Source organism: Neopsephotus bourkii, unplaced genomic scaffold (assembly GCF_033783945.1).
Source record: "Neopsephotus bourkii isolate Nb327-2 ecotype Australia unplaced genomic scaffold, CSIRO-AGI_Nbou_v1 NB_234, whole genome shotgun sequence".
In the NCBI taxonomy this organism is placed as follows: domain Eukaryota; kingdom Metazoa; phylum Chordata; class Aves; order Psittaciformes; family Psittacidae; genus Neopsephotus; species Neopsephotus bourkii.
The window spans coordinates 18616368-18643028 of NW_026900744.1; the positions used below are offsets into that span (position 1 = coordinate 18616368).

The 26661-nt window shown below is 47.8% G+C and overlaps 1 protein-coding gene across 1 annotated transcript; it reads right to left on the reverse strand.

The window, feature by feature from the left end:
- On the reverse strand, positions 1 to 26661 carry NMNAT2 (nicotinamide nucleotide adenylyltransferase 2). The gene is made up of 11 exons (XM_061345693.1): positions 26471 to 26661; positions 7250 to 7338; positions 6443 to 6510; positions 5647 to 5725; positions 3740 to 3869; positions 3006 to 3086; positions 2846 to 2890; positions 2136 to 2212; positions 996 to 1097; positions 685 to 752; positions 1 to 584 (listed from the first exon to the last, which is right to left on the reverse strand). The coding sequence occupies exons 1-11, from the start codon at positions 26553 to 26555 to the stop codon at positions 482 to 484; spliced, it is 927 nt and encodes a 308-aa protein (XP_061201677.1). The 5' UTR covers positions 26556 to 26661; the 3' UTR covers positions 1 to 481.

Sequence of the window (26661 nt, forward strand, 5' to 3'; positions counted from 1 at the left end):
TTGCCAACCAGGATTCATTTGGTCACCGTGGTGAGAGGTCCAAAAGGCTCACATTAAAACTATTTAAGAAAAAAGTCCACCTAGATTTATTGAGCTTAAGTACTCTAAGATGATGCAGAAGAGGAAGCCCTGCTCTGAGCATGCTGGGAGGATGGACCAGTGGGACCATTTCCCAGTGACATGCTGGGAGGGGGGCATCAGAGCTACCCTTTTTTGGGTCCCCCCCTTCCTCCCCATGTGTGAGGGGGAGGGTGGTTCCCTGAAAAAACAGACCAAACCATTCTCCTTGGGGCCGTGCTGCGGTTCCCTGGACATTGCTGCACAATGGAGCGTTGGCGCCGGGGGTGAGAGGCAGACACGGGCAGGAGGCGATGGGGTGGGGAGAGAGATGGAGGCACAGACTGAGAGAGAGAGAGAAGAGTGACAGAGAGCTGTAGGCAGGTGGGACACGAGGGCTGTCTCCCTGCGAGACCTCTGGCGTTTAGCCGGAGGCATTGATGTAGAGCTGGCTCTTGAGGATGTAGTCGATGACAGGCTGGCAGAGGTAATCCACAACGTGCCCATCCCCATGCTGCAGGGCCAGTCTGGGAGTGTGGGGGGAGAGAAAGTGATCAGAACCCACTTGGGTGGCTGGGGGGCACCCCTTTCCCCACTCTGTTGTGGGAGCAGCCCTGCATCACCCACCTGCTTTTGGTGGAGCTGACAACCGACATGGGGTGGTTTGAGTCATCCTTCACTACCAGGATGTTGTTCTGCAGGGCAAGGAGGAAGAGGGGAGAGAAGGGATGGCTTGAAAGCAGGTGTCTGCACCACCAGCCCCTCCACCCCAGCGGACTCAGGGAGATGCTGTTGTGGCCCCACTGCCCACCCCACCTAGCAGCTGGGAGCATCTGGCCTTGAGACATTTTGTGCCCTGTGGCAGAAGTGCTCCCTTAGGTAAAGAGAGGCTCTTGGTCCTCTCAGAATCTTCCTTGACCACATGTGCATCCACTTACTTTGTACTTGCGGAGTATGGATGAGTGGTTCATGATCCGGTCGGGGTCTGCTCCATCGCGGGGCACCACCACAATCCCGAACTCCCCAACAATCACCTCCATCTAGGAGCAACCCAAAGTGGGGAGAGCTTTATAACCACCCCACACAAAACCTGCTGCTGCCTACCTCCACCACCCCGCACCATGAAAACTTGGCTATGGATGGAGATCGGAAGTGAATTTGAGACTATCCCAAAGGCATTTGGCCAAAACTTGGAATCAAGTGATGTCAGGCATAGTGAGTGGTCTGCAGTAGAAAGGCACAGGGTTGAATCTTATCATTAGATGCTGAGGTTAGGCTTTAGGGAGGACTCATTATGGTAAAAGGAGAATGGCAGCAGAAGAGGTTGCCCAAGGAGGACGTGAACTTTGTCTTGCTGGAAGGCTTTGTGAGCAGGACAGATGTGTTGGTTCTGACACAGGTCTTGTAGGGTTGTTCTTCCAAGGTTGTTTGAGCCAAGGCTGGTGGCCAGGTTTGCCACCATGTAGGGATGGCTCCTGCTGCTCACACCCACGTCAGGTGAGACAAACCAGGTCCTTCCAAAAGAGTGAGAGGTCAGCAAATTCAGGCAGCAGGAGTACATGAGGTGTTGCTGGTTCAGAATGCCTCCTCTGCCTGTGCTTTTGACATCAAATTTTTGCATCCTTTGTGCTGGGCTTCAAGACTTGCATCATCTCAGAGACTGCAGCCTTTCAGAGGAGATATCTGCCAGCTAATTGTTTTTAAAAACCTCAGGATTGAAGACGTGGTAACTGATTTTAGAAATGGTTGAGAGACTCAAGGAAGGGGTCAGGTTGTGTTGACTGACTGATTTCAGTGAAGAGCCGGGGGAGCTACCATTGCCAGCAATGCTCTGACTGCTGCGAGCAGTGTGTGGGTTGGTAATACATCACCTCCTCTAGGGCTGGTGCCATAAAAATCTAGTTTCTCCTGCAGACCCTGTCCTTCAGGCTGCCTGTGAAGTAGGGTCAGGTTGGGATGGAAGAGGCAGTGGGGATGCTGGGCACAGCTCCTGGTAGTGTTGGGTCTGGGAAGAACGGGGGGAGAAAGGGAGCCTGAGGGAGAGGGGCACGGAGGGGTGCCCTCCAGTGGTGACTCACATCTGCCTCATTCCAGAGACCAGGGATGCAGAAGGACTCCAGCAGGTCACTGCCACAGAGCAGTAAGATGCGAAGCTCTGAAGAAAGGAAGCAGAGAAGCTCAGAGGTAGGAGGAAATGGGTCTGAGAAGGCACTCCCTACCCTCCTCCCCATTGCACTTCTTGGGGAGGAACCTTCTGCACAGATCTCACCTACCAAAAGAAGTCCTGATAAAGATCCCGTGTCCCTTCTCACATCCCTACTGGTGCCAAACATTAAATACCTCCCCCTACTTTATTTCAGCTCCTCTCCCATGCTGCTGGGTTGTTGTGAGCATTGCTACATGCTGTTCAACTATGGCTATGCTCCAGCCATGGAGGTGGGGTATCCCTGGGGAAGGGAGTAATTTCTCCATGCTACAGGCACCCACAGTTGCTTTGTGATCTGCTGCAGCGGCTCCAGCCACAGGGCAATATGGATAGCCCAGGGGACTGCTCAAAGCCCTGGCCATGGCTGTGTTTGCTTTAGCAAAGCTGATGGTGAAGCCCCAGGGGTTTTCCTTGCTCATCTTAGAGGACTTTCATGTCCTCCCTTTCTTTGGTAGCTAGCACCAGGGTGAGATGATCCAGCATCCTTCAGTCACCATGGGATCTGTCATGCAACTGCTCCTTGAGCTGCATAGCACTGACCCAGAGGAGTCAGAGTGATGTGGAGGGGGTGTGTGTACTCACCAATCTCCTCGTATCTCATCACTGTCCCCAAGTTGGCATTTTCATCTGAGGAAAGGAAGCAAAAGAGAGATATTGGTGCTTAGCCTAGAAGATGGGGACGGGAGAAAGGCTGGGGACTGGAGTGGAAGCAGAGATTATGATGGACCTTTCATTTACATACCCACAAAAGTGAAGCGCTCCATGGGTGGGCGAACGCAGCAAATCCGGCTCAGGCTTTCTCCCACCTTCCCGAGGATCTTTGCTAAAAGTGAAGAAGGCAAATTAATTAGAAGCTGTGTGACCAACTCATGCAAGTGCTTTGGCCACCCTGGTCCTGCAAGATACTCCTGCGCCTGACTGCAGAAACTGCTCTCAGCATCTCCCCATTACCTCCAAAGCAAACACAGCCATGCCACAGCCTAATTCCTGAGAGTGCTATGCTGTGCTTTGAAGGGACAAGCTGGATAGCTAAAATCACTAAAAAGATCACAAGATGTTCATTTTTATGGGATTTAAGTAATGCCCTCTCTAATCTCCAGCTAATATCTCTGTGTCCCACATCACACCAGCTCTTGGGGGATTCAGCCATACCACTTTTCCTGCCAGTTCATCCCTGTGGGTACCCTATCCTGTGAGTACCAGGTAGGTTTTCTCTTAGCTGATTTCACCATGTGGACATCATCCAGCTGAAGCCCAGTGAGATTTCACAGCTATTTTAAGCTATTCTTGGCTCCCCTTGCTGCACTGGATGCTAACTCCTCCATCATGTCCTCACTGAACCCTGGCCTTGGAGACTGATGAATGATCTGACCCAAAAATAAGAGGATGAATCACTGTTCCTAATGCCTAGCAGCCCTGGCTGGGAGGTGAGGGATGGATGCTCATTCCCCTCTTCCCTACCCTGCTGTCACCTACCTGCAGTGGGCTTGCTGGAGACATTGTTGTTGTTCTGGTAGATGGTCTGTGAGGACTCGTTCTGGGGCTGGCCGATCACAGGAGTGATGGAGGGTGTGTTGACATTGGAGAGGATGCAGCCAGTCACTCTCTGCAACAAAGGAGAGATATAACTGGAACTGTGCCTTCACCCCAGCTACCTCCCAAAACCTTTATGACTTTGTACTGAGCCTCTGCAACCCAAGCTGAAGTTATCTCCAGTGACACATAACTCCAACCTCACTTTAGGATCCCCAGCCCCATCCAACCTCACCAGATAGAGCTAAGGCTAGCAGGACCCTGTGAATAATGACTTGTGATTAAGGCTGGGTATGGTGGGATTAACTTTTTGTGTGCACCCATGAGGCTGGCAAGACTGCAGCCATGCTGCCTGCAGCTGGCATTGCCCCCGTCACATGGAGGTGCTTGTAACTGCTGATGAACAAATAAAAACACAGTGTCTGATGAATCGGTGGTGCAAAGCCAGCAGCTTACACATTACTCTGGGAGCAAATGTGACCTCTTTTCCTTCAGCAGTCCCTGCAGGACAAGGAAGGCATCTCCAGAGGCTCCCTGGCTTTGACACCAGAGTCCCTGGATGCACTAGACATCCTGCCAGGCTGGTTAATGCTTCTTCTATGCCTCCTGTCTGGGCTGCCTGTGGGTTTGTATGATGCTATTTTATCCATTTCCTGTCCTTGATTTGCTCACTATATCCAAGCGTTGGCAGCAGTCCTGCTCCCCACTTCCTGCAGTTACCCAAGGGCAGTCACCTTCCTCCTTGGCTCTCAGGCCTGCCTGGGCTTTGAGGGACTTTTTCTCCTGGGTTTTGTGCTCTCCAGGGACTTCCCAGATGCTGGATTTGCCTGCTGAGTCACTCTGTCAGGTTCATATATCAGTTTCATCTTGGCTGGTTGTCCTGGTTCCAGCTGGGGTAGAGTTAACTTCCTTCCTAGTAGCTGGTGCAGTGCTGTGTTTTGGCTTCAGTCAGAGAACAATGCTGATAACACACTGATGTTGTTGTTCAGTAGCACTTACCCTGATCAAGGACTTTCAGCCTCTCATGCTCTGTCACTGATGAGGGGCACAAGAACCCGGAAGGAAGCAGAGACAGGACACCTGGCCCAGACTAGCCAAAGGGGTATTCCATACCACAGCACATCATGCCCAGGATATAAACTGGGGGGAGTTACTCGGAAGGCCCAGATCACTGCTTGGGTCGCACTGGGTATCAGTCGGCAGGTGGTGAGCAATTGTACTTTGCATCACTTGGGGTTTTTTTTGGGTAAGGGAGGCAGGGTTTATTCCTTCCTCTTCCTCCTCTCTCTTTATTTACTTTTATCTTTATTAATTATTATGTTTTACTTTTATTTCAATTGCTAAACTGTATTTATCTCAATCCATGGGTTTTAAACTTTCTTGATTCTCTTCCTCATCCCACTGGGGATGGGAAAGAGTAAGTAGGCAGCAATTAAGTGTTTAATTGCTGGCCATGCTTAAACCACAACATTGGTGAGTGGGGGTACTCGTCTACCTGTCCACCCCTCAGGGTAGAGCAAGCACTCTGCATTAATGATTTGGCTTATGCCCATCCTCTCCTTCACTGTGCTCCCCTCCTGGTGTGCATGGGCCTGAGATTGCTGCTGGCTCCAGCTGGAGGGCTCAATTTGCTTTTGCCATCAGTGCTAGGAGCTCAAAGTGGCTCTGATGAAGTATCTCACACCTCTTTCAGGTCAGGATTTCAGGCATGTTCCTGCATGTCATCTGTCTGCCCACCCCAGCCATATTTCAGTTGTCGATGTCCATATGCTGGTGCAAGAGCACCCCCACTCCTGTGCTTTCCCCACAGCCTCACCCTGGGTGCATCCACGGCACAAGGGCTGCCTCACCTTCATCAGGTCGCGGTGGTGCTCCAGCACGCTGCAAGTGGTCTGCCAGGTGTCCTGGTAGCACTCCCAGGGGTCCACCCTATGTGGAGCACAGCAAGGCAACATGGTTGGCTGATGTCACTGCCTGACCTCCTGGCCATGCTGCCTTCTCCCCACTGGGCCAGCCAAGCAGTGCCATGAGCAGCCACCATCACTCGTCCAGCACTGCCATGGACTATGTCCTTCCTTTAGCCCTCTGGTTCTGTTCTCCCAGACAGCTCTGGGGACCTGAATATGTGCCTGGACATCTATCCACTCTTTATACCCAACTAAACAGCTTTCATTGGCTTGGATGTAACTACATGTGTTATAACCCTGTTTTCTGAGGACAGCCCAAAGATGTTTCTGATCCCACCTCAACCACCACATGCCACATGGCAGTGTTGGGAAGGGGAGAGACTGTGGGCTGGTGCTACAGTTATAGAAAGAGGAGGTGCCACAGCACAAGGCTGGGGTGGGCTGGGTGACTTTGAGCCTACCCAGACACCACAGATTCAGTGGGGAAGGTGGGGGGTTGCAAGATCCCCTGAAGTCAAAGGGCTCCCTTGAAGGATGGTGTAACACTTATTGGTTCTTTGATGGACTAGGAAAGGAAGTCCTCCAGTTTTTAGTTAAGCTTTGGCTGGGACAGAAAGTCCATCCTGGAGCTCTAGCAGCCAGTGGCATTTCCACTTTCTATGCAGGACTTTACCACCACAGTGCCAGGAAAGGGGCAGCGGCTGTTGGTGCTGCAGCAGGTGTGGACTCTGCCACTCACCTGATCCAGTCGGAGGACTGGACAGCCAGTTGGCACATGGTCAGGCGGTGCCGGCTTGAAACCAGGCCCTGCAAGAGAGGGTGATGGAGGAACAGTTGTAGGAAGCAAGCACCATGCCCTGGCCAGCCTTGGCTTGCAAACCCTCCCTGGGCAGAGCATTGGGTTCATTCAGATGAGACAGGCCAGAAGGACTCTCTCCTGCTCACAGAAATTTATTCAAGTTCCTGTCTGCTGGAGGGGAGGAGTCCCTGACTTGCTTAAGCCCTGGTTAGGCACTGGCCAGTGGTATTTTCTCAGCACCACCACTTTCAGCCCTGCACTGCAGTGGTGCCAGAATGGGGATGGTGGTTTCTTGATGAAATCTCTACAGCTTTCAGGAGAGGAGAAAACTCTTTACTCTCCTAATTTGGATTTTTCCCACCCTAGAAAGTGCTTTTAAAGGCCCTCTTTGCATTGTTGCTTTGAAATCATTCAGAAAAATAAAAACTACAAAAAAAAAAACAACAAACCCCACCAAAAACCCACACTCCAAACCAACCCAAAAAGATCACCACCAGCACTTTAGGAGAGAACGTTTCGTTTTGCTGTCTAGTACTTCGGCTGGTTATAGGGTCTTGCTGCAGTTTCTAAAGAGTGAGTGTTTTCATCATCTCTCTCCCCTTGGAGACTTTCCCATGGTCCAGAGCTACCCTGCGCAGGGGAGGTCCATGAAAGGACAGGTGCATGCAGTGCTGCCCAGTGATTGACCCTGGCTTCAGAGATACCATAGCACACAGGCAGCAGAAAGGGAGAAAGGGGACAACCCACCGTCTTCCCATAGGAGTCGTGCACGGGTGAGACAATGCCACCAATGACGATGAAGCGTCCGGTCTTGTGCAGATAATCCCGAGCTCTCTCTGAAGGAGAAGGAAAAGGAAAAGGATGCAGGAGGATTCAACTGGACACACTGAGTCCCATAATGCCCCACTGGGCCAATGCCCATGGAGCAGCTCGTTCTGGCTGTACTGGGTGGGGAAGGCAACCAAGCAAAGGGCTGGCTTCATTTCTACTGTCCATCTCAGTCAGTGCTATCCTTGGTGATGCTGAGCATAGACCTTCCTGGGGACCTTAAACCTTGTATGAAGGAGGATTTGGTGGAAGAAGGCAGGTCTCTAGCAAAAGCTAAATCACGTTCAGACTCAAAACCACCTTCAACCACCTTGCCAGGACATCAGAGGGACAGCTGAGAGCCTGCATCACTGACAAGAGCTGCTCTGCAGAGCCAGGCTCTTACAGCAGCTCTGGAGGAACTGAGCTCACAAGGCGAGACATGAAACTGGTTCATTCACTTTCCTTTGCTTTCTGTTTTTCTCCGCTCATAAACTGTGTTCATCCTCTCTCTCCTCATAACTTCTCCCTTCCTCACCTGCTACAATGTGCTGACTACCAGCCAAAAGCTTTCCTAACAGCTGGAAAGCATCTCCTAACCTCGACCATCACTTTGACAAGGACCCCAAAGATATGAGCAAAATTAAGAAAAACCCCATAATAATAACAAAACCCACTGCCTTTGCCACCACTGGGGTATGAGGACACCTCCTTTGTTTTCTGAGCAGAAAACTTGCTGGCTCATATGTCAGTGTCTGGCTGCAACCCCTGCAGGAGGAAATCATTACAGACTGGGGGATGGATGGATGGATAGAGAGCAGCCCTGCTGAGAAAGGGATACTGGTGGGTGACAAATTGAACATGAGCCAGCAGTGTGTGCTTGCTGCCTAGAAAGCCAATTGTGTCCTGGGGGCATCACCAGCACTGTGGCCAGCAGGTCCAGTGACAAGATACTCCCCTTCCACTCCTCCCTCTTGAGACCTCACCTGGAGTACTGTGTTCAGCTGTCGGCACCCCAGTATAAGATAGACATAGACCTGTTAGAGCAGGACCCAAAGAGACCATGGGAATGGTCAGAGAGGTTAAGAACTGGAGAAAGGTTGAAACAGTTGGGGTTGTTCAGCCTGGAGAAGAGAAAGCTCTGGGTGGGACACCCTCTCGTGACCTTCTAATACATAAAATTGGCTTCTAAGAAAAATAGAGATTTTTTTTTCTTTTTTAATCATGACCTGTTGTGACAGGAGAAGGGGCAACAGTTTTAAAGTAAAATGGGGTAGATCTAGGGTAAGTACAAGGAAGAGATTTTTTTACAATGTGGGTGGTAAGACACTGGAACAGGTTGCCCAGAGAAGTTGTGGATGGCCCATTCCTGGAAGCATTGAAGTTCAGGTTGGATGGGGCTTTGAGGAACCTGATGAAAGATGTCTCTGTCCATGGCAGGAGGGTTGGACTAACTGATCCTTGAAGGTCACTCCCAACCCAAACCATTCTATGAGTCTGTGATTTTAAGATGCGCTGTTGGTTGACAGTCTACATAAGAATTGCCATCTCACACAAGGCTTTATGAACAGGTGCTTAGCACAGATGGGTACCTGTCATCCTCACCACAAGACCAACACCTCATGTGCCACTGTTCTGGAAATACTGAAGGATTCACCAAAAGGAGCACCACAACAGAACCAAGATGTTTGCTCACATCTGCTCCTTTCTGCTGGAAAGTTCTAGGATGCTGCTGGTGAGCTCCTGACCTCTAGCTCCAACTCAGCTTTCTCCCTGCTTGCTCAGACTCTGGTCACCCCTTGCTTGATCCAACTCACAGAAAGTAGCTGCTGGGAGCTGCTCCTGTGGTATGAACCCTTGGTAGAGGAGTGAAAATACTGGTCTGAGAGCACATCATCCCAGTGGGATGGGGGAAGCCTTTCCTGCATGCACTGGGAAGTGGGGGCTCAAATGCCCTGCATATGGGCTCCTGGGGTCTACCCTGTGTGGTCTTGAACAGACAGATGGAGCTGTCTGTTTGGGGAACAGCAGCTCCACTATGAGAGCAATTGCAGTGTCAATCACAGCATGGTCCCTGCCACAGTTGCCAGCCAGTGCCCAAGGTCTCACTTGCTTTTGGGCACTTTTCCCGCCACTGTTTTTCCCTTCCTTCCTTGGGCTGGTCCGGATGCAGCCGCTCATCCTGCTTCCCTCTCTGCCTGCAGGCAGGGCTGCCCTGGGCTTTGGGCAATGACAATTATGTCCTTCTCTTCTAGAAACCTCTTTGTCAATGCCTCATAGGGTTGCACCCATGTTCATCACTGCTCTTTGCCATGATGCTTTTATCTCCTAACACACTTGACTCCTTTGCCTTCAGCCCTTTCTCCTCCAAATTCTTGCTGCTCCCTCCCACCAACACATGCTATTTAGTGTCAGCTGAGTCATCCCTGGGCGCTCCACAGGTCCCCTTTCTGTGATACCCATCACCTACATACACCTCAGCTAGTCTCTCAACAGCCACACAGCTCTGATACCACTCCCTCTCTGCCGCACCACACCAAGAGACTTACCAGAGACCCTCCAGCCTGATGCACAGCCTTGAGCTGGCATTTCCAAAACACAGGATAAAAATGCTGGTGAAGAGTTGCTAAACTCCCATGGGTGCCTCTTCCCACATCCAACATCCCTCCCCTGACCCAGAGCACATACATTCGTACCCCAACGCTTCTCTGAAGATGCTCTCAGGGAGGCAAAGAGGGTTTAACACCGATGCTGGAGATGGAAAGTCCCACCTTTTCATGTCACAGCAGCAATAACACCTGCCCCCAAGCTTTTTGCATCTGTATAATCTACTTTCTTTACTTAAACTTTCCCTCTAGGTGTATTGCAACTGCCTTGTTCCCCAGGCATATTGCACTTGCAGTATACCTGCATTGTTCCTTGGAAATAAGCATCAAAGCTAGCTCCTGCCATCTGAAGAGATGTTTCCCTGTGCCTGCTGTTTAATCTGGTCTCAGATGTTGGGGCAGTAAACCCACCCTACAATCCCACCTTTGCCAAAATAGCCATGATCCCATTTCCCCTCCAAAAGAAATTTCCCAAAGAGAAATAGGAAAAAAGAAGAGAAGAACAGTGCCATGAGGATACCACCAGTTGGTTTTGAGCATGTGGGAGTGGTGGCTGAGCCCTGGGCCAAAGCTCAGCACATCAGGCAGGTGAGAGCACACCTTGGTGGGTCTAGACGTGGGGAAAGGCACTTTTCCATGGGTACATCACTGTATATGTTTTTTTTCCTGCACGTTTCCTGGTCAGATAACCCTCTCTGATTGTGAATGGTGGTGTGAATGTGGTTGTGCTGTTTAGGAAATGACCATTCTCCCAGCAATGTACCTCTTCAGCTTCCAAACCCTAACTCCAGGGCATGCTCAGGGCAAAAATTCAGCTCTGAAATTGTTTTAGAGCTCTTATGCAATAGCTTGGGATGGATGAGGAGCCCTTGTACATTGAGGGAGGTGAGAGGGTCTAGCAGGGCAGGGAGGTAGAGATGGTGCTGAGGAACTGCTTGGGTGAAATAATTTTATTTTCTCCGAATTTTTAGATTTCTACTATGGAATATTTTTCAGCTATTGGGCCAGCTGAAATTCAACAAAGGAACTATAATGGCCATGGACTTTCCCCCCTTCCCAGCGTGTCGAGCAGCCCCAGGCCCCAGAGACAGCCTGTAGATTTGCCAGCCTCTATAAAACCTCTTCCTCAGACTCACCTGAAATCCTTTCCCTGCCTTCCTTCCCAGCTCTTGTGCCCTGGGTGTGCCAGCCCCAAAAGAGAGAAACACGTGCTTGTGTCATTTGATCAGTGCAGTGAGTAAAATCCAATTGCCTGAATTAAATGTACTGAAAGCTTCCCTCCCTGCCCTCAAAATCCTGAGCTGGAAAGGATTAACTCCAGCAGTTTGGTTTGAACCGTATTTTTTCATCTTTGCTGATTATTTATCTGCTGAGACCTGTGTGGGAGCACCTGTGTCTGCCAAGGGGTTTCACTGGTGCAGGGAAGGGACCAAACCCAACCCTGTGCATGACTATGATTATCAGTGCTTCAAGAGGTACCTGGAAAAGCACCCTGAGGGGGAGCATACACACAAAAACACAGTACTCTGGGGATTTTCTTTTTTCTTTTTCCTTTTTCCTTTTTCCTTTTTTTTTTTTTTAAGCACGAGGGGTTTTGAAGCAGCACCATAAAGCATAAAACTCCATGGGTGCTGGGATTCCCTTTGCAGCTCACCATGGCAGCCCTCAGTAACCACTTGCCCAGAAAGCCAAATGTGGAAAAAAACCCCTCCATTCTGCATTTTAAAAAGAAAAATCAGGTCATACCAGCAGCACTTCTCCCTTTCCAATGCTCTGTGCTTGCCTTTATTGATGTTACTGGCTTTTCCGTCTATGCCTTCAAGGTTAATCAATCAAGAGGGAGAGAAAAAATATCCCAACCATTTTTTCCCTGATTCTGCTTTTTCTGGTATCTTTCACACAAATCATGTTCCAGGACCTCTTCTAGATTGAAAAAAGAAAAGGCGTAAGTTACAGAAAACATCACTGAGAGACATTTACAGCAAAAAACCTCCCAAAAAACTGTAAAGAATTGAGCTATGATGTTGGAAGAGGAATTAAAAGGAGTGAAGAGTTGGTTTTGGATGAGCCTACAAGCAGAGGAGCTTCACAGGAAAGCTATCCTGAACCCCTTGGAAGCACATGCAAGAAGACAACAGGAATGCTTGGAGCCAACTGCCACCATGCAGGGACAAAATCCAGGCATGATCTTGGGAAAGCCAAAGTGGATCCTCCCTGTTGCATGCTGTCTCACAGGAGAGCTGTGGTTTCAGATGTGCAGAGAAGCCAATATCAATGGACCACCATTTACCTTTATATTGTAATGCAATTAAAAATGCAAATCAAAATAAAAAGGAAATTCCCTAACAGAAAAGATGCCACTGTGTTTTAAATGAGCACATCATCTCATTATCCCTGCTTTGCCCTGACTTGATTTTACTTGTCTAAAGAAGATGAAAAACACTGATCTGTTTATCTCCATGCCTTGTACGGCACCTTTATAAAGTTCCCTCTTTAGACAAGCTGAACTCCTTACACATAACTCCGCAGTCTCAAGGGTGACTGATGGTATTAATTTGCCTTGAATTTTGCTGGCAAAAGCCAACAATTTTCCCTATCATTTTCTCAAGGTCTGTATTTAAACACTGCAGCACCAAGCATGGATCTTCAGGGCATGTAATCCATGCAGGTGGCACGTCATCTCAGCTCTGGCTCTCAGGAGTTCACGCCTACCTCCACCACCCTTGCCTGCCTTCATAAAACATCTTATCCTGCAGAAAACAGCTCCTCTCTTACATATATATGCAAACGATTGGAAACCCAAGCAAACCTGCATAATTCTTGGGACTGCAGGTGGAAAAAATATTTGCCTGCTTCTACAGCAAGGCAAACAGCTTCAGAGGGACAGATCCTATGGGATGCTGAGGTGCCGCTGGTCTCACAGTGCTCAGAGGGGTGTGCTGTTGGGAGGAGATGGATGTTGGTGCTCAGCATTGCTATCAAAATTGTTCATTCGGTTTTTAACCTGGGCACTATTATTTAGAGAAACCTGTAAAAACAGTCTTGCTCTCTGAAGTGTATATATAAAAGCTGGGATCCACATTTTCAAGAGCTTCATGTCTACATCAGAAATACCAAACAGAACTTAAATATGCATTGACAAAAACAAGACCAAACAAAAAAAAACCCTGACTATTAAATCTCTGCAAGGGAAGTATTTGGATGAATGTGCAGGCTATAAAGCAGTAGTATGGTGTGGCAAACAGAGGTCTGAGCCAGGAATGGGAAGACCTGCCTTCTGGTCCTGCCTTGACTACAACTTGCAGAGCATCTCTTCACTTCCAAAACGGATCCATTCTCATCTGTTTTGGGGGCAGTGCGCATCCATTTGCTTGCAGGGCTGAATCCACTGAGTAACTGTACCGGCTTGCTTGTGGCTCTGCTGGTTTGCTTGTTCATGTAATCATAATCTAAGCCAGACCTTCACAGCCATCCACTTCAAAGCAAAAGCCTTCAGAAAGACTGTGTTTTCTTAACGGACGTCTCAAATCCCATTTGGAGAGGAGCTGTGCTGCTAGCAGGGCTGGCACTGCGGCAGAGCCACCCTCACTGCCGGGTCAGAGAATCCGGGGAAGGCTTCAGCCAACCATGGCTTCAGCCACAAGACTGCAGTATTAGTTTGCAGCATCTAGGGGCTTCCACACTGCAACCATGAGGCTGTGTTTAAATCTTCGTTTACTTTTTCTACAGATTGATTCTTCTTAAACTGACTTCAGTGGCTAAATGGAGAGGGCAACAAGCAGCCATAGCCAAGCCTGTCAGAACGTGTCAGCTCATCAAGCCTTGAGTCATATCCTCTGTATAAGGCAAGATAAAACAGCTTTAGGTCTTGTAAGAGACCTCAGGGATGTTGGTGGTTCATTCCCCACTCTAGGCTGTAGTTGCAATGCCTTCTGCCATGGCATGTGCTCCTGGCATGTGCAGGAGGAGGTGTGGGTCTCAGCACCTTGAAACAATGGGTGATCAGTAATGTGGCTCCACGTGAGGAGCAGGTAGAAGTTGGGCAGCAAGGACAGGGAGAAAGAATGGAAGTCATGGCTGGCACAGAAAGGGCAAAGCAGGTGACTCTCCTGATGTCCTTGGGTCTCCTGCCATCCTTGGGACATCTTCTGCCCTCAGATCTTCTGGTGTCCTTGGGTCTTCCAACATGAAGCAAGCAGGGCATTGCATGGCATGAGGCTAAGCTGAGGAGCTTCACACCCAACATGGCAGTGGTCATTCTTGTGGGTTTCTGGAAATGGGACACTAGGTTTGCTGGGTCATAGCTTTGAACTGCTGTGGCTGCTCTGATAGTGTGGTGCTTCCTCCAAATCCCTAGGTCCATGTTCTCAAAAAAGGCCTTTTTGTATTTTTTTTTTTTGTGTGTGTCTTTCATGCAAAAGATGCTGCTTGGGGGGATCAGGTTTGTGGTCTCCCTGCAGACATGGCTAATGCCAAACACACTGCAGTAGGTTTGTATTCTTATCATCTGTAGTCCTTACACTCAACAGCCTATGCAGCTCCTGACCCCCCCCCCCCCCACCCCCTGGCTTGTGCAAAATTTTTGCCTGGGAAAGAGTAGATTTTGGTCAGAAAAGCCATCAGTCTCAGGAGTCTCAGTGTGCTCCTTTATTGGTTTGTTGCATTTCTGACCAATTGGTTGTGATTGAGCTCAGCCTTCTGTCCCACCCCGTTCCTGGACCATTTCTTGCCTGTGGTGTCCAGAGACCGCACTGCACCTCAGAAAACACCCTCTGGCGTTTTCATTTTCTATGAGCACTTTATAGCCTGCAACACCAATGCAAGGCTGTTGGGTTAGAAGATAAAAGGTTATTTCTTTTCCGGTGTAAGTTGTCCTTAATGCTTCAGACAGCCCACATGGCTTTTAAACATTGTTGACGTAAATAAACTACCAGTGATGGACCTAGTCAAGACGTGCATTAGCCCACTGGCAGTGTGCTTGTGTAATGGAGACCTTTCAGCCACAGCTCCCAGCTCCATGCCTCCCAGCACAACCCCTCTGAGGCAGCTGGTGGTTGACCTTAGCCTTGCTATGTTGGAGAGCAAACAGGGGTGACACTCAGACCTTTCCCAAGCACTGGTGACACCTCCCTGCTGTTCCCTCTCCCCTGCAACTGTATTCCAAATATTTTTGGCACCATCACTTTTCTGCAAGGTAACAGTGGGGAAAAACAGTCAGAGGGTATGGTCCAGGGCTACAGAAATGGTAAGTGATGATTTTGTCCAGACGGAATGAAAAAATATCTTCCTGCTTCCCAAATAGGAAATAAGTGCTTATTTAGAAGATGTTTCCCTTTGGCATTTCTCAGTAAGTGTATATAATCACGATGTTTCGGCTGCTCTGGCATTGCTCCATCACCTAAATTGATGTTAATGAAATCAAATATGCCTCATGTTCAATTTTTCAAGGTGTAATTTTAAATTGTGTTTGGTTTGCTTTTCTACCTGGTTCAGCTACACCACTGAGAGTTCTTTCTTCTTTTTACTTATATTTTTATTTTACAGAGGAATGCCACCAGCCAGCTCTGAGTTATGCCCTTCTCCCCAGGGGGCAGCCTGCAGCCTGCTCATGCTCTGCACCAGCTCTCTAAAAACACACACAAAGTAGCAGTGAGGCAAGGAAGTTTTGCAGTCTAAATCGCTCTTTGAGAGCCAGGGCAGAGGAGGGTGCACAGCCATGAGTGATGGAGAAGGCAAAACCATTTCCCTGATGTCTCATTTTCATTTTGAGCAATTTGGCTTCCAGCATCCTTGGATGGGAGGTAGGATGCGGCCACATGTGCCAAGGGCAAGGCAAGCACTTTCCCGCTGTCTAAAATACCTTCTCCTGCAGGGGAGAGTGACCCAGATACGCCAGCACACTTTGTTTTATTCTCAAGCTAGCAGCACTTGCAGGACCTAAATGTTGCTTCCTACCCCAAGCCCAACACGGGCAAGGAGCCAGCAGTTACTCTCAGCCTAATTAAGTGGTGCATGTGTGTATATATATATATAAATCCCAAATCATATATATATATATATATAACTCTGCCAAATCAAGAATACATTAATCAGAGATGTACTCACCTCAGAGCCCAGCTCTCCCTACCCCAGGGCTACTTTTTCTGCCCCAACCACTGTCTTTATCCACACTTCACCTACAGCTGCACCTCAGTCAGAGCTGGGGAAAACATTGTCACTCTGGACTTCTTGGAGGGACAAGACAACATTTCTACCAGAAGAACAGGCCCTGACCTCTCTCCAGGGAAGTTTTTTCTTCTGGGAAGAATCTGGAGGAGAGGGAGAGAGTTGTTCTTCATCACAGGGTTGACCCTTCTCAAGGGAAGCCTGGGGAGATACCAGTGTGTCCTACTGACCCAAACAGCATGTCCTGCCTCAAGCTCAATGCCTCATAGATGATGTCAGTCAGATTCCCAGGAGACTTTTGGTTGGTAGAAAAATCCCATTAAGCCCCTAATACTTAATGATTTTCATCTCCGAGCTAATTGATCTGTTACGCATTTCCTCACCACCTCCCTGTCAGTCCATAGCTGCACTCAGGCACTGTAGAAGTAACAAATTTGGAAGGGACTTCCATGCTAAATGGCTCCGGTCATTGCTGCACATTTCTTTTAATAGCTTTCCATAAGCTGAAAAAAGCACTGGCACCAAATATCTCAAAACTCCTCATGGAAGCAGATGCTATGAAAGGCCCCAGAGAACTGACACTGCAGCATCTGACCCTCCAACCTCTCAGCCCATCCAGGCTCCCCACCAGCATCCAACTCTGAGAGCTACCTGAGTGATGACTAACAGGACTCATGCTATCACCATCTGTTGAGCACTCATGGTTTCATGGCAGAAAAAGTGAGATAAAATGTTTAAAACAAACACCCCCCCCCCCCAAACAACCCCAAACCACAAAAAAGGTTGAAGACTCAGTCACAGTGGGCTGATTTAAAAATAGCAAAGCATTCACTGGAGACACAACAAAATGGGGCCTGGGCAGGGGACCTGGCTGGTTGCAGGTGATCTGCGTTTCCAGATGAAGCTTATTTTACATCATTGAAGTTGAAATTTAGATTGAAAGCATCTTATTTTCCCCTCTTTTTTCACAGTTGGAGTTCTGCAAGGGGTGGTGCATGTGAGAAGGCACACAGGAGCCCAGGAAGAAACTCTCCAGGCCCCAGAGCTTAAGAAGCATCTGAGGAAGAGTCTGGCAAAGTAATCCAAGCCAAAGTACATTTTGCCACTGGAGAATCCCACCCTGCTTTGGTGCAGCAGGTGGGAGCAGACAATACCTATCAGGTAAGCAACATGAGGACAATTATGGGCAGCTGCTTCTCGAGTTGGAGCTGCCCCCAGCTCTCCCAGGTAGGGACTTGAATCTACTTTTATGTCAGGTGATAAGCACAGTGCTGTCACTCTCATCACGTCTAAGGAAAAGTGATATAATTTATTGCCCAGGGATTTCCATCCTGTTATCACAAGGAGAGGAGGAACATGCTCAGCCCCTCACTGGGTCTCACCTGAAGGATGGGCATCTAGGTTCTGCCAAGGTGGACCACCTTCCACCTGGTAGTTGACAGCCAGATCTGCTGCCTGGGCATCTTAGAGGTGTTCAGCTGGTGAGGTAAAGGGAAGCATCCTGGTAAAAACAACTCTTAGCAGATAAAAATGGATGAAGAAGACCTCATTTGAAGAAGGGTATTTTTTTGAGCTCCCTCCTATAAGACAGCATGTAAGCACCTTGCTTAGAAGCCCTCGGAGAGGGATTAAGCATCTCCAGTTAAGATGAGTGTCTGTGTGCATGGTATTGAAGTGAACTGTTCTGTGGCTGGTGCATTAGCTGGCCACTCCATAAGTCAGCAAGGAGTACAGCATGCACACTGTAGCATGGTGGAATGGAATAAGTTTTCCTCTTCCAGTGTAGTACTTTCCTTAGACTTTTAGAGAGAAATGCGCCAAAAGGTGCATTTGCCAGCAATAGGTGTAAATGTCCCTCTGAGCACTCGGGTTTATTTGACTACAAACTAGAGGAATAAGCGTCATTGCAGATAAACTGGGCAGAAAGCAGTTGCAATGATTTCAGCTGAAATTTGTCTCTTCTATAGGGGTTTTAAGGCTAACAGCTCTCCAGCTGGTGTAAAGTGATGTAAATGTGCCACCCACAGTAAAGCAACATCGATTTGCGGCGCAACTCTGGCTTGGAGCTGGTATTCTGTGGCTGCATCTCAGCTTTGATAAGAATCTAAATATCAGGAGCAAAAATAAACTGTTTGGCAAGCATAGGGGAGGGTGTTCCAAATAGTTCTGACTGCTCTGTTTGGAGATGATTTTTATTGCCCAGGGCTCACAGATATAGTCAAACAGGACAAGGGTAGCAGCAAAGGGCCCCTGGTGAATATTTTCATTATCCTGCCTGGTTTTGTATTTCCCTTTCACCAGGATGTGGGTGGCACATCTGAAGTAGGACAGGAGTAGGACTCCTTCCCTGGAGAACTCCCATCTCAGCTGGGAAATCAGCGTCACCTAGTGCTTTTTTTTTTTTTAATGGAAGGGAAAAATAATAATAATAATAACAAAATAATAATAAAAAGCTTTCCACGCTTGTTTTCCACTGCCCTAATTTCCCCGTGCAAGCACTCTGTTTGTTTTCATTTCCAAGCCATTGTAGCACATCAAAGGCAGTGCTTTGTACACCCTGGCGCATGTCGTGCTGCTCCTTCAGGCTGATGCATGGCAGGATCATAACCTTCCCAGGAGTGGCAGATTTACAGTCCCTGATTCCCAGTGGAACAGAGATGGTGAGCATTTGCCTCGTGGCTCTTTGCTGGTCTTGAGTTGCCTTTACATGGGGCTGATCCCTGTGCTGTGAGTTTGACCCATGGTATGTCTTTGCTGGCAAAGCATCCAAAGGTGCTGATCCTGGCAGGGATCTGCACTGACTGAACCAGTACTGTGCAGGCAGAAAACATCCCATCTACAGAAATGCAGAAAGGCCAGGGGGATGCTGGTGATTGCATGGAGTGGTGAAGGCAGACAAGGTAGGACTTCAGCCTCATGGTGGTCATGTTCCCGTTCCTGCTGCTGTGTCTTGCCTGGCTGTTTGGCTCAGCAAAACCCTCTCCTTCATAGACCTATTCCTGAGACCCCATTTCCCCAGAAGAATCAACAATGTCTTTACACAGAGCGAAGGCACGCAGAAGCAAAGCTATGCCTTTCAGCATCCCCAACACAGCTGGTGAGATTTCTGTGGGAAAACTGGATTTTCTAACTTCTCTTGCCAATAAGCCCTAGCAAAATGTGATTTCCTCAGGGATGGCTTAAGCCCAATTAGGGGCTGTTGGATTTTCAATGAAAGTAGAAACCTTTGTGAAGCCGTCGCTGAGCAAGTCCTTCCTTGTCTGGCTCAGAGACGGGCTCTCCACCCATCCCGTGGGCAGTTCCTCTGCATTTGCCTCCTACTTCAGCTCCAAAACAGACTTATCCCAGTTCTCCTCCTGTGGGGCAAGCTCTATAGTGGCTATTGAAAATACGTACTCCTAAAGACTCCAGATTTTTCTGTTCCCAAAGTGTGGATTTATCAGTTTTTTGCTGGTGTGACCAAGCTACATCCAGCAGCTCAGGCTTATTGAAGGAAATCAATTGATGAAAAGGGAGAGGAAAAAAAGAAGAAAGTGATCCTGACCTAGGTTTATCTTCTCCAGTCATGACTGCACAATATTAACAAACGCAAGCAAAGCTGCTCTGTGGGGAACTACAGTTGTGCCCTGTTCCTCGTTTGTTTTCAGGGCTGTGATGGGCACTACTGACTTTGCCCAGCTTTCTCCATGCCAGGCACCATGAAAATCTATCCCTGCTTGGCTGGGCACTTCTGGCACCACAGAAAAGCTTGAATTCATGGGCTATGAAAGCCAGAGAAGGCATGGTCATCTCAAAATCCAGAGCAGCCTTGCTGTTCTCACCATGTTTTCTGTCAGGTTTTCTGTAGCTGCTTTTGGCTCTCTGGTCCCAGGTGGAGATTAGGGTTAAGGTTAGGCTTAGGGTTAAGGTTCAGGTTACTTTTGCTGCACATTCAACACAGCTGGACTGCTTCTGCTTGCCCCTTGCCCTCCCTGGCCACAAGTGGTGGGATGTGGTCTTGACTTTAGCTCTAGTGCACGGCTGTGCCTTCTGCCTTGGCTCAGGGACCTCTTGTAGGCCCCCCCACCTTGCTGACAGAAGCCATTTTGAAGGCCAGAACATGCAAGCATGAGGATGTCTATTTTGGGGCAGCTGCTGCTCAGATGCACGAAGATCAGCCTAATGGCGAGCTTCTTCTACCTGTGTTCCCCATCACTACAGTACCTGACACAAACCCGCAGAAGCCTGGTAGGGAAAGCTAAGATGTAAGTCCCCCTCACTGCACCAGCTGGGTGCAGATAAAGTCACTTGCCCAAGGTCACATGAGAGATATGGGCTGCCGCTGCTGGTGTTTAACATAGAGGTAATTGATAGCATTGCGCAGCTGCTATGAAAAAGTATCAGAGAAGATGATGCAGGAGGTACGAGCACCTTAGTGAGTGAAAACAGCTTTTAAATAGAAGTGGGCCCCTGTTTCTTGAATGAGGTTGTGGGACCGGATTTCTCACGGCAGGATTTGTTTATAGTCGGTGGAAGTAAGAGAAGGAATGTGGCATGTTTTAGGAGGTGGCATTGTCAGAGACAATGTCTCACAGACTGTAATAAATACTGCTAAATATTTAAGAGCTTATAAATATTTTAAAAGAATCCTTGAGTAGTATTGATGGAGTTTAATCTGATGCTTGTGAAAACTCCTCTTTTTGGGTTATAAACAGGAGATGAGATGCCTGAGATGTAAGAAGCGGGTGATAAAGACCATGTATGTATGGGGTGCAGTGATGGGAATGTGACATTAACTGATATGTAATAGCACCCAAAAGAGCCATGGGTGTTGCAGTCCTGCTGGTGCTGCTCTGCCCTCAAGGCACAGCACCCAAGAAACTGCAGTTTCAGCACTCTTTGTCCAAGTGCTGGGAGTGGAGGGGTGTTGGTGACTCACCAGCCAAGGCACAAGGCTGGGGTGACAGGTTCCACTGTTTGCCACCACTTAGAGCCAGGAGCATGTGGCTGAGCCCTACCAGACCCTTTGCACCTGTGAAAGATTTTGGCTATTGGCTGTGATTTCAGCAGCTTGGGTGTCAGTGGAAGCTCCTCTGTGTGTTGCAGTGCCTGTCCAGCATCAGCTTAAGCTGCTGAGAGGTGAGCATGGATGCTGCAACTCTCCATGTCCAATAAATCAACCAGGGTGTTACAAGTAATGTCTGTTCTGGCTCTGCCCCAGGTCTGATCCTTCCACTGCCGCTCTGCCTGTGCTGCCTGAGCTCCCTGAGCCATGCCAAAGCTATGCAGAGCACAGCTGGGACTCAATCAGGCCCTGTCTGACTGTCATGTCCTCCCAGAATCCCATTACCCACCTCTCACTCCATCGATCGCTCCAGCTAATTACACATTCAGATTTCAGGCTGGAGACAAAATGGAAACATGAGGCAGCCTTGCAGAGGCTTTGACTTCTTACTCATGTTGCAGATGGCAGAGGCAAAGCCTCTCTCAAGCTCCTGATGAGTTTTTGCTGGGGGGGGGGGGGGAAGGAAGAATTTGCTTCTGGGCATTTGCAGATATATTGGCATTCAAGCAAAAGAGGAAAGAGGGGGTAAGGGTGAGCTGTCATTCTGCTCATGCATTTCTCCCAGCAATGTCCCAGGCAGTGATATTCTCATTTAACTGCTCTGCAGTTCAGTTATCTCAACAAAATAAGAAAAATAAATTCTGGAAATTCAGGATATTAAAAACACACACCATTACAAAAAGCCTCAGCTCCTGCCTCTTCCCCCCTCTTTACCTTTTTACTTGCAAAACTGCATCCCTTCATCTCACAACCCTCTTTACATGATGCAGCAGACCTCAGTGCTGCTTCTCTAGAAGGGCTGTGTTGAACAATCAAAAAGCAGCTTGGTGGAATTTTTAATTGCTCAAATTTTCTTAAGAAGCCATGCAACAGAGAGTTTTACTTTTGATGGCAGAGTCCTCTTGCATTGTCTTCCATCAGATATGCTTTTTGCCCAGCTCTTGGTTGGTATATAAATTCTCTTCAATAACGTGCACACAGGATATAGGGGAAAATTAATTCTAATTAGACAAAAAAGGTGTGGAAGAGAAAAACAGTGGAGATTTGCTGACTTTCAGGAGTCACCCTATATACAAGCTGTGTTTTTCTGTTCTCGTCCAGGTCCAAGCACTGTTTGAAATGAAGTGGGTGTGAAACGCTATGGCTAAGCAAGTTTAAAACACCTAAGGTACCAAGACTACCTACGAGAAGGCCACATCTGAACATTTCTGATGAGCAGAGGTATAAAGAGGGACAGAGATGTGTCAGAAAGGGTTGATTTTTGAGCGGTGACCCAAGCCCTGGAAATGAATCTGTGTCAAGCTACTCTTAGAACTGGGCAGAAATAAAACTGTTTTGTGAACAAGACTTTTCCCCTGAAACCAGAAGTTTGCATATGAAATGCTGGGTTGTAAGGAATTTCAGAACTTTAAAAAGGCACGATAGAATGTCTAACCTGCCAAAATGGGCAAAGTGGGCATTTACAGAGAGCCTTTTTCTTCTACAGTTTAAGAAAAATGAATAAAAAGACAACAGGAAAAATAAATCAAGATCAAACACTGCAGGGGAGGCGGGTGAAGCATCTATCCCATGCTCAGTATTGCTCTGAGTGTCAGTGGGAAATTAAAGTGAATTGATTTGAGTTTGGCTGTGTATCAGCCATGCCAGCCAAGGTAAGCAGCTGAGCTCCCCAGCACGAGCCAGCAGTGGGGTTTTCATGCAGGACTTTCTTCTGAATCTCACTTTTCTCCAATTACTAAAACTCTTTGCATGGGATCTGCTTTTCCTTCTCTGTACCTCTCTGGGATATAAACGGAGTTTTATTCCAGATTAAATGCCAGCAGTGTTCATGTCAAGTTTTAGAAACAACCTCTGCCCTCTTTTCTCCTCCTGCCTTTCCTCCCCACCACATTAGCATCCTGTTTCTCACAGGCACATAAAGCTAGAGAATACAACTCAAATTTGTGACTCAGAACATAAGTATATCTCAAAGCACATCTGATACCACAAATAACTCAGAGTGTTTTCAGGGCTACGTGGGTGTTTGTCTCAACCCTTTGGTATGGATGGCTGTACAGCACCATGTCTTACCTACTTTTTTATTTTGTATCATATATCTTATGTTTAGTTTATATGTATGATATTAGTTTTATATACAGAGACATGAATCAGCCTCATCTGGTGAGTCCTAGTTACCCAATCTTGTAACTGGCAGAGGACAGAGGGAGCCCTGTTTATGTATGTTCGGCTCTGCACAGATGCAAGGGTCAGTAGTGAGATGCAGTTGCAGGTCTGGTGGTGTCAGAATACCAGCTTTCTGGAAACCCAAGGATAATGGTGATATGGAGTCTTAAATTCACATGACTGGTGGAAAAAATAACTCGGTGGAAACCTTTCCCTCACTAGAAGAGACTTCCAAATAATTAACCCATCTCCTACTCAGGCAAAAATCCTATTGTAAAGGGTTGGGTTTGGGCCTGGATAAAAAGTGGCAAGAACCATACTGAGAAAAATTATGGTTAGCATACAGTAGCATGTCTACAGTAGTATGTCTACATAGGTATGCCAGTGCAAATCTTATACTTACTTTTGACTTAATTAGTACTATGTGTTAATAGATAAATTGTATCTCTATACTACACAAAAAAATAATAAAAAAAAATCCTCCTATCAGGATCACAAAGCCCACATATTTGTCCAAAAGATAAAGACAATATTTTGCAGAAATTCAGCTCTTTGAAATGCAACATTTACAGGATGCTGTACTGTTTTCGTTGGACTAATAGCACAGAGCTAAACAAGTAACACAGATTTTGGTTGAGATTCCCATGGCTTCTCCTGATCATTCCTTTAGACTTGGGGTGAAGTGTTCCTCAAAGAAAACTGAACAGGAATTTAGAAGCTCAATTCTGTGTCCTTGTGAAAGACTCATTTTTCCCTATCAGGTATTTCAAGACTTGTATTCCAGCATGTCTACAGAACATATGCATACAAAATTTCTACATCAAGCCATTCTCTCTGAGCTAAAACATATCTTTCTGAAAGATACCCGAGTCTTGATTTATGACCTTCAGGTGACAGAAGATTCATCAGGTACCCAAGTATTTTGTCCTCCTACTTGATTATCTTCACTCAAAACCATACATGTAGTTTGATGGTGTGCAGTATCCAGACTGCTCCCGGCATCTCACTAGTCCTTAATCCACTGAATTAAGGAGGCCCCTTCTGTCACATATGATGTATCTGTCCCCAAAGCAGATACTGAAAGGCCATGGCTGAGTTGCTCTTTAACACCTTTTAGAATAGATTCAGACCGAGCCTTCCTAGATTCTTGCCACAAAGCCTGGTTTCAGAAGCTGATGTAATTCTTGTTACTGCTCTTCTAAAAAGGATTTTGCTGATGCTATACATGAAAATAATACAACCTTTCTTCTTTTGCTTGATGTTTCCCCCCTTATATCTACAAGGATTGTATTTGCTGCTTTATTTACAGCATCACGCGGAGTTTGTATTCAGTGAGCTACGTACAATCACTCTTCAGTCCTTGACACAGTCACTGTTTGGCAGAAGACATTTGCCTGCTGTTTATGTTTGACAAGCATTCTTCCTTGCTGGACCATATGACTTTGCATTTGACTTCACTGAACAAGTCCTTTTTATTAAACAACCTGAATCAGGCAGCACAACTGACTCATTACCATCATTAATTGCTATTCTACACGCTTTGGGGTCATTGGCAGGGATTACGTATTTTCTTCCAGGTTATTGACAAAGATACTGAACAGTGCTGAGAAAAATAAAAAAATCTCATTGTGAGTCTCCTAAAAACGCCCACTGCCTATCAATATCTCACTGATCCTTATCTTTTAAAATATACCTTGATACTGGTTTTTAGTCCACTGAATATGGGCCACATTGATATTTTAGTATTACTTTTCTTAATTAAAATGTTATCTAGGACTAAACAATGTGAATTATAGAAACTATGTTTTATCAATAGTGTCTTCTATCAGCCAAGTCCCTGTAACTTCATTTAATTATTATTTTTATTTTTAAATAGTTCCTCTTGTTCCTTATTTGCAGCTCTTTAGCTTCTCGGAAAAGATTTTTTTGATGTTTCTGGTATACTTGTGCTCAGGACTACATTTTCCTGGCACTTATGAAGTGGAATAACAATGTGATCATTCATTTGCATTCAAAAAAACATAATTTTTCTAGCCTGCTGCCCAACTCATGTTCTACAAAAACAATGTCTGACACAGAAATACCCGAAGCTGATTTCAATTATTTTTATGCTTTGAAATTTATGTACAGCTCTTAGAAACCCCAGGGATGCTTCTCCAGCTGTAGCACAAGACCTTCAGCATCAGCTCCCCAGCCTCAAGTCTCTTATCAGACGTCAAGGGTGGTTCCGCTCTCTGCACTCCAAGAAGGGATATTAGAGTAGCTGATCTTTCTACTCCCATTTTTTTCGGTAGTCTGCAGTGGACACTTCACCCTCACAGAACTCCTTCCCATGTGAGGTAAGTCACTGTTTGCATAGGCATCTCCAGGCATTTCATGATGTACCTGAACTGTCAGTATTTATGGCATGTCGGACTGCCTTTAACGAAGACTGCCCTCCCTCCCTCTCCCTCTCCATCCTTCCCTCATTCCCTTCCTCCCTCCCTCCCTCCTTCTTGTCTTTCCTGAACAGGCTGTAGCAGTGATTATAGCATCCCCATCATTTGGATCATCTCACAGATGCCCAGCAATATCAATCATCTCACAAGAGCATTTCAGATTCCTTAAACCTATTATCAATCTAAAGGGTGGGCATTCCATTATTTCAATTAACTGCCTATATTTTTGTACACTTCTGCCATACCTATCTTTAGCTGCTTGGCCCAGTCCCTCCCTTCCTCACCGGTCACAGAGGATATAAAAGTGCTGCAGCGAGCGCAGTCTAGTAGACCAAATGGGCAAGTGGCAGGTTACAAATACAACCAGGACCCCTGCCAAGACCGACCCCCGGGGGTTGTGGGGGCGGGAGCGTGACAAGGTGAGTGCAGGCGGGGAGATCCCGCTATGTTAAGGGAAGAATAACCAGAGGCTGGGAGCCAGCCCTTCTGCTGATGGCTTATCGGTGCCGTCGCAGCCGAGGCCCGGGCCGGCCTCCGCCAGCGACGCCTTCAGCACCACCTCCCGCGGACAGCGCCCGGCTGGGGCTGCCCCGCGGTTTGCCCCCCCCCCCCCTCCCCTCCACGCGTGGACCCCCGGGAACGGGGCTGCACCATCCAACATGCACCCCAAACACTGACCCCACCCGCGGCGCAGCCCCGACCCTCCTCCTCGCCGCACCGCTGCCGGGGTCCCGGCGGGACTAACCGAACATCTGGATGTGGCCCTTGGTGATGGGGTTGAAGCTGCCGCAGGCCAGCAGGATAACGTGGGTCTTGGTGGTTTCCGTCATGGTGCCGGCGCGGCCCTGCCCGGCCCTGCCCGGCCCTGCCCAGCCGCTTTTTGTGTCTCGGTGCGGCTGCGGCGGCGGCGGGAGGGAGGGAGAGAAGGGAGGAGGG

What these genes read in the sequence shown, in the direction of transcription:
- NMNAT2 (XM_061345693.1), bottom strand. Translation starts at nt 26,555, where the DNA reads ATGACGGAAACCACCAAGACCCACGTTATCCTGCTGGCCTGCGGCAGC. An exon ending in GATGAGATACGAGGAGATTG is followed by an intron (nt 2,213 to 2,845) that starts GTGAGTACACAC and finishes TCCTTTCTTCAG; the next exon opens with AGCTTCGCATCTTACTGCTC. An exon ending in CCATACTCCGCAAGTACAAA is followed by an intron (nt 753 to 995) that starts GTAAGTGGATGC and finishes CTTGCCCTGCAG; the next exon opens with AACAACATCCTGGTAGTGAA.